At 34.1% G+C, this 8,063-nt stretch overlaps 1 protein-coding gene across 1 annotated transcript; it reads left to right on the top strand.

Moving 5' to 3' along the window:
- The first annotated feature begins 4,402 nt into the window (after positions 1-4,402).
- On the top strand, positions 4,403-7,009 carry LOC140017095 (zinc finger protein SHOOT GRAVITROPISM 5-like). Its single transcript, XM_072071471.1, has 3 exons — positions 4,403-4,837; positions 4,994-5,393; positions 6,001-7,009. The coding sequence occupies exons 1-3, from the start codon at positions 4,717-4,719 to the stop codon at positions 6,749-6,751; spliced, it is 1,272 nt and encodes a 423-aa protein (XP_071927572.1). The 5' UTR covers positions 4,403-4,716; the 3' UTR covers positions 6,752-7,009.
- The last annotated feature ends 1,054 nt before the right edge of the window (positions 7,010-8,063 follow it).

Raw genomic sequence — 8,063 nt, forward strand, 5'->3', positions numbered from 1 at the left:
CTAGTTATAGCATTATAGAGTGTTTTCTCCACTTATTGTCATATTTTCCTTTTGAATATTTGCGGAAGGCACTATACAGAAACTTGGACTAGGAAAAAAACAATTGTAGATTTTCTTCCTTTTAGATTAATGAGTGTTAAAATCTGAAATAAGTTTCATTACACTCATAAAATTTTGGGATCGATGGATCATCATGACCTTATATGCATTTGAGTTTCTACACTCAACAATAATAAATTGTTTCCACATTCTACTTTCTCACACTTTATTTTTGGGATATCTTGCATTATGTATTTTATTTTTCATAAAGTACCTCAGATAAATTTTGATAAATAAAACCTATACCTATACATAATGGTGAAATGGCCTAGAAGGGCTATGAGTTAAAACTCTTGACCTATTTTGTGTGCAGATGTCATTTAGGAATGGAAATATACATGCATTTCAGAATTCTCTTCACTTGAATAATTTATGTGAGCCAATTCAAAATGTTGTCACATATGCAAACAAATTATTGGGTATTCCATTTTACTAAAAGAGACCTATAGACTTCTATGATTAGTTACATGCTCGAGCTATACAATGAGCAAACTTAAACTATTAAAATGAAGCATAATTCTTGTATTCCAATAGATTTTATTAATTCAATGGATATATTTTAGTTCCCTATTTTATCTGTTAACCCCTATTTTATATGAAAATTTTTAAATGTAACAAAAAAAGATAAATATTCTAAAACCTGAAAGGTACAAGAGTTAAATGTGGAAAAAAATCAATGTTATTTATCTATATACTAATCGTTTCACCGTAAATAAATTCCAAATTTGGATGGAATTTTCACATAGTTTCTTTAATATATTTATTGAATTAATTTATCCCTTCCAAGAGTTCAATTGTTTAAGTGGGCTTTCAAGTGCAGGCTTTGGGCTTGACTATGTGTTTTCTCAACTGTCATTATTACCATTGGGCTGGACTACTTGACAATGTATCCAATTCAGTGATCATATTTGTCAATCAGGCCTGTTGTAAATTAGCAGCCATGATTCCTTATCTGTCAAGTTTTTGCAGTTTTTCTTTTTAGGTTTTTACAGTGTTTTTTGAACATATGAATGAAGCACTCGTAATCATTCCTTCAAGAAAGCTGCAACAAATATATAGCTTGATAATGAAGTGGCATCCGTGTTTGAGATTTTAGTTTCCAAAACACATAATGAAACATGTATGTGCAAATGCATACAAGGATTGTATACAAAGAAACAATGGTGTTAATTAGTTTTGGATTAAACTATCCTACAAAGAATATTGTAATTATCTTTTTATACTAGCTAATTGATGTGGATGCATGTCAAATATACAAAAAATTTAGAGTTAAATATAGGTTAATTGTCATCCATCTAAACTAATTAGCGTAAAAAAATGTTGATATTAACACTGTGGGAGATATTAATCCACTAGTTTTCCTTTCAAGCTTAGGGTTCAAACATGGACTTTCTTGCTCTATTTTCTGTTGTACTATTTTTTTATTCAAAGGAAAATTTGAACCTTACAACTTTATAAGACCAAAGTGGACAGAGAAAGATTTGACAGTCGAACTAATTATAGACCCCATTATGATTTAGTTAATGTTTCTATCAATTTAATTGAGTTTTAAGATCTACTTAAATTTGTTATACAAGGCATAAACAGGGAAAAGAAATTGGAATTGCCTTGTAATTCCATGCCATTCTAGTATATAAAGATTAGGCTCCCTATCATTGAAACTAGCTTTAAAACTCTTGTTCGTAATGCTCAGCTCTCGTACAATAATCTTTAGCTGAACCAACATCAATTGTTTGCTACAAGGGCCAAGATTGATGTCATCTACCACTTTTAGAATGACATAAAGCCTTTTACATTCTAAACCACTATCAAGGCTACATATTTTAAAGAAATTTTTAGGGATAATATCAGAAACCTCCCCTAATTAAAGTTTTTGTCCCTGTCATTTAGTATCCTTCAACATCTAAAAATCTCACCTATTTCCCTAATTCAATATTTTTTATAACATATTCAGTCCCAGAGAGAAAAAGTAAGGTTAAAATATCCATTTAATGGAGAGAACATAATTTTGTTCTAATATTTCTCTTTTAATATTTTATTTTTCTAATTCTTCGCCAAACATCATCCTTGGATGATTAAAAGCTTTAAAAAACAAAGAAAAAACTGTACAGGGCAAAAAAATTTAGCATAAACAATTATCAAGCCTATTAGAATTTTAGAAATAGTTATGGCATTCGAAATACATATAACAAGAGTTAGAAATGAAAAACATTGGCACATTAATGGGAAAATTTTGAAGAACAAAGTATTGGAGAGCACAAGTTTGTCCTATTTAAGTTGAAGAACAAAGTTATATAATTCACCAACATCTTCAAATATTTGAGAATAAAAATTTGGCACTAATTACAAGGTTACAATAAAAAATTTCTTCATGACAATAAATAAAAAAAAACTCTTACTTTTGCCATGAAAAATGTAGACTTCTTCTTGTAATGTGAAGACAATAAAATAATTCAAATGAATAGCCAAAATCATTGTGATAGGTAGATTCAATTCAAAAGATTGCACTTTCAATCGTATGAACTCCTAAATTGGTGCTAACGTTTTTATGACATTTTTGCTAAAGATAGGGCAATATTTTTTCAAAATTTCCAAAAAAAAAAAAGCAGTACAAATACAAATATGACAAACTCTTTTCTTGAGAAAATATTTCACAAATAAGCCTAAAGAACTAAGGGAAAAAGTGTCAAATGATACTTTGTGATGTTGACTTTAAATGACAATGGAAATAAGTGATATTTTTAGAAGCTAACGGGTGTTGAGCGATATTATCAAAAATCTCAAGGGAGGAATCTAAAATTACATGAAATTTTTATCTTGGCCACTTTGCCAAATTGGCTGGTGAATGTTGATTTTTGAAGCAACGTACTGTGTGCATCTAATTATCTACCCTTCAACTATGATAAGAACATTATTCAAAAGTTGATTGTTGATGTGTTGCTCAAGTACATGATTTTAAGTTCTCAAAGTGATGTTTAGCCATCAATGTTGTGATCAGTGTGACACAATATAAAAGATTGAGTAAATCAAGATTGCATTTCATGCACACTTTGTATAACCTAAACCATAAAATCATAGAAGGTGGTTAGGACTATGACAGTTCTTCTTTGCAAGGGTTAAGACCATATTATCCAAAAAGTGGAAAATCATGTGACTGGAGAAGAAAGAGTCTTCTGTTTGCTCATCTACATATCTTGTCGAACGTGTTAGGATCTAGTGGTCGTGCTCAAAAAGTTAACTATGACAAATCAATACAAAAATGCATCTAATCTCTAGTTTTAGGTTATCTCGATTTTCATTCATATATAGCTTGTCCTCACAAGTTTTTTCAAAAAACTCTGTATGCCATTTCAGATCTTTAAACAATTTCTTCCTCAATCATATTGTCATTTAAGGTAATTTTAATAAGTTGAAACCAAAGGCCCTTCAATCCCATGTACTCCACGTAGAAGCCTCTGTAGTTTGTATTTAGCTTCAGGATCCAATGTTTCCACTAATAGAATTTCAGAATGGTCCCTCAAACAAATATCTTGAACATGATGGTTTAAGGGATATTAAGGGATATGGACCATGTCTTTGAAAACATAAATTAGGACCCCTTTATCCAAGGCCACTTGAAGCAGCCCAACCTTGGCCAGTTGGAATAATCATAAGTACCTTAGTCGAGGCTGTTTCTGATTAACTTCCAAAAGAGAATAAGACGAATAAAGGAGATCAGATAAAAGCAAAACCCCCATGATAAAAACACGAAAAATCCGCAACGTTAAAATTGAATACTTGGTGTAAAACAAGATCAAAAACTTCTTGAAATGATTACATTGGCACTTAGAAAGTGACTCATCGTGCACCTCATTCTTGTTTCACAATAAAAAAGCTGCTTCAAAGCAACAGTGAAATCATGTTTACTTTTGAAGATTTGGCTATTAAAATAGATGTTACTTTGGTCAAATGAAACTCATTTTTTAACCACTAAAGAACTTTTACAAGAAAAAGAAGGTGGCAGGTCACGTGAGGAGGATGTAAAGTCACGTGTTACCAAGGTCATGGCCAGCATTTGTACATGCAATTTACCATTATATATTTTCTTGAAGAAGAATAATAATAATGACAGTTTGTTTTGTTATGGGTCGAGGATGTTTTTTAGTTTCTGTGTATGTGTGTCTCTGAAATGCTGTGGTGGGCTCAAAGTTTGAAGCTATTTGATTAGCTCAACCTAAGTCCTAAAAAACCCCCCCACCTCTCTACATTTTCTCTCTCACGCACAACACACAGTGATTGCTAGCTAGCTTTATATAGAAGACCTTGCCTTAACCTTACCTGCTCAAGGTGGGGGTCAATGAAAGAAAGCAAGAAAGTTCATAGAAAAAGCTAAAAAGCTAGTAAAAGCTTAAAGCTTAAAGAAAGCTGATTTCCCAAAAGCAATTGCTTTTCTAGCCTCCTCCTTCTAACCCCACCTCAGCCTAACTCTCCCCCATCCCATTTTGCCTTGTAGAGTAGTAGTAAAGCTGGAATAAAAACAACTCCCACCGCTTCTTGTTATCAGTACAAGTAGGGATTCATTTCTGCTCCATTTGCAGTACATATATTTCCAGCTAGCAATCCATTACACTTCCATCTATGCTAGACAACAATACAGCCTCAAATGGTCCATCTTGTTCTTCTGATGCCTTCACTTCTTCAGATAATAATGGAGTTGTAATCACCAACAAACGAAAAAGAAGACCAGCTGGTACCCCAGGTAACAAACCAAAAAAACTCCAAAAAAAAAAAAGAGAAAGAAATGGTACAAAGTACCAACCTGCGATTTTTTCACATTTTCAACATTCCATGCATTATTTGGACATTACACAAGAATTTAATTTGTGGGTTTTGATCCTTTTTTATGTATAAATAGATCCAGATGCTGAGGTTGTTTCACTCTCACCTAAGACCTTGTTGGAATCAGACAAATACGTTTGTGAGATCTGTAACCAAGGTTTTCAGAGGGACCAAAACTTGCAGATGCACAGGAGGCGCCATAAGGTGCCTTGGAAGCTGCTGAAAAGGGAAACACCTGAAGTCAAGAAAAGGGTTTTTGTGTGCCCAGAACCTTCTTGCTTGCACCATGATCCTTGCCATGCCCTCGGAGATCTTGTGGGGATAAAGAAGCATTTTAGGAGAAAGCATAGCAATAATAAACAGTGGGTTTGTGAGAAATGCTCCAAAGGATACGCTGTTCAGTCGGACTATAAAGCTCACCTTAAAACTTGTGGCACTCGAGGTCATTCTTGTGACTGTGGGCGTGTGTTTTCCAGGTTTGTTTTTTTCTGTCCCATTAACTTAATATAACTTCTTTTAAGATATTCTTCACTAAAATCTATGACTACAATATCTAGTAATCCTGAATTAATATCTCTCTCCTACTCTGCATTTTTATTATGCAATTTCTTTCTAGCAAACAATTAATTCAACTAGTTATAAGTTTTCCTAGTCCGCAATCTCATTTTCCTTCATTTTTTTCTTGAGGGCTTCTTTTTTTTTTTTTTTTATAAATATATACATTACTATTTGAATTGTGCAGCACGAGGACTTTTGGTTAACATTTGACTAGATTTTTGTGCTTCAAAGCATCCAACTGAGCGTTGAAACCATTGTGTTAGGCTTTTAGCAAAAAGAAAAAAAAGAATACTCAAACTCAGTGATGCACTATATCCAATGACAACTTTTGTTAGTTGAAATGTAAACATTGGCTTAAGGATAAAGCATTCGCATTTGTACACAACTTTGTTAGTTTTATCTTTGAATCTCTGTATTTAAAAACCTAATCATTAATAGCCTTAGGCTGTAAAAGGAAGAAAAGAAATGCAAAAATACTATATATACAGTAATTTTCAACTAAGAAATGGCACTTTACTCTTTCAGAGTCGAGAGTTTCATAGAGCATCAAGACACCTGTACCGTCCGCCCTGTCCAGCCAGACGTACAGGCAATGCAGCCGGCTTGCTCAAGCCATGCTGCATCAAGCAACAGCCCATCAAGCGATAACAATTTCAGCGTTGCCCCGAAGCCAAGACTGATAATGCCAGCACCTTCAGGTCATCAGCCTCAGTTTGTATGTTCAGAGGCTAACAATTTGACAGGGAAAGTTCAGCAACATAGTTTAGAACTTCAGCTTCTGCCATCGTCCTACAAAGATGAAGACAATCATGCCACCGACTTGAATTTGTCGATAGGTTCATCGAGACATTGTGAAAAAAATGAACAAAAATGTTCAAATTTAGACGTTAGTACTAGAAGCTGTCATGGTGGAGAAACATTAGTGATGGATGCATCAAGGATGAAACAAGGCGCAACCGAACAGCTGAGGGTAGCAATGGCTGAGAAGGCTTTTGCCGAACAGGCAAGGCAACAAGCAAAGAGGCAATTGGAATTGGCAGAGATGGAATTTTCCAATGCTAAGAGAATTAGGCAACAGGCACAGGCTGAGCTTGAAAAGGCTCAAGTGTTGAAAGAGCAAGCTACAAAAAAGATTAGTGAAACCATCTCAGAAATTACTTGTCATGCTTGCAGGCAAAGGTTTCAAGCAACAAATGTAACTCATGTTTCAGCTGATGAGACTTCTCCTGCTATGAGTTACATGTCTTCAGCCACAACAGATGCTGAAGGAGAGTAACAACCATAGAAAACCATACAGAATATATGATATTGTCTTGCCATTTAGCAAATTCTGCTCTTTTCTCTCTATATCTCTCTCTCTCTCTCTCTCTCTCAATCTTGGTGCAGCATTTAATTCACTTCTCATGCTGCACTGTGTGCTCTTTTGTCAATCTTACTGTGTGAAAATGTTTTTTCATTGAGTGCAGCCAATCGGATATTTTGTTTTTGTTCATAGGGAAAATAGCACTCAATAGAAAGTATTTGGTAGGGTGTACATTTAATTTTTCGTTAAGGCTCTAAATCCTAATGACTGAGGAGTTTCATTAACCGGTTACCTCCAAATTTTGCTATTTAACTGAGCGTTATTGGATTCCTGGCATTCCATTAATTTTACTGCTTAATTGCTTTTATATTTGCTGCCTCTCCTCTCAAAAAGATAATAGCATTAGAATTAATGTTTCTTACGCTAGTAGTGTTAAAAAATGCATGTTTACGTGAGCGGGTCTAGAATATTGGTATCTTGGTTCTGGTCTGACTAAAAAAAAGTCTGAAACTTTGCGTAATGTGAAGGAAGGAGCTTACAGGTTATATGACAAAACCAAGACCTGTGAAGGACTAGTTCCCTTTGGATTTTAGCTATGGGAATTGCAGGAATTGTTCTGAGTTTTCTCACATGCTCTACCTAAATGCTTGTCTATCATTAAAGGGTACAACCTTTAAGAAATGGCTCTTTCAACTCCTCGGGTGTTCCTCGTTTTGGTTCTCTATGGCCATTAAAAGTTGAGCAATTTTCACTTTGTCCTGAAGGCACTGAATATAGAGAGCATTTCATTGTCAAAGGGTGACCTGCAAACATCCACTCTCTAGATTTTTTTTTTATCAAAATCTTGTACCATTGTAGTATGTGGTTATTGTGTGAGGAAAAAGGGCTTTTCAAACAAAAATCTGGGAGGTGCTATGATGCCCCATAATAAAAGCATCCAATTCAGTAGCGGTTAATAGAAAGTTTTGGTAAACATTTTTGAATGAGAAATGCAATCTAATCTACCAAAAAGTACCCTAAACCCTGCAGGTACAACGTACTATATCTATATGTCAGAAAGACATCTAGCTGACGCTCATAAATTTGCATGGTATTCATTCCAAGGAAAATGACATCTATTTCGACTTAGTTAATCGGTTGAGTTATTCTGTAACAATCAGAAACATGCACAAATTGAAATTGATTACAAAGAAACTACAAGATCAAAATAGCCCTTTTTTTTAATTGATGTGCCAAGTGACTTTTGAGTCTACAATTTGCCAGCTTGTACCTAAAAAGTATATTT

This window comes from Coffea arabica, chromosome 11c (genome assembly GCF_036785885.1).
Source record: "Coffea arabica cultivar ET-39 chromosome 11c, Coffea Arabica ET-39 HiFi, whole genome shotgun sequence".
In the NCBI taxonomy this organism is placed as follows: domain Eukaryota; kingdom Viridiplantae; phylum Streptophyta; class Magnoliopsida; order Gentianales; family Rubiaceae; genus Coffea; species Coffea arabica.

Bases quoted from the DNA above. Each gene is read 5' to 3' on its own strand.
- LOC140017095 (XM_072071471.1), top strand. From the start codon at position 4,717: ATGCTAGACAACAATACAGCCTCAAATGGTCCATCTTGTTCTTCTGAT. The intron at 4,838-4,993 runs GTAACAAACCAA...ATGTATAAATAG, and splicing joins AAGACCAGCTGGTACCCCAG to ATCCAGATGCTGAGGTTGTT. The intron at 5,394-6,000 runs GTTTGTTTTTTT...TTACTCTTTCAG, and splicing joins TGTGGGCGTGTGTTTTCCAG to AGTCGAGAGTTTCATAGAGC.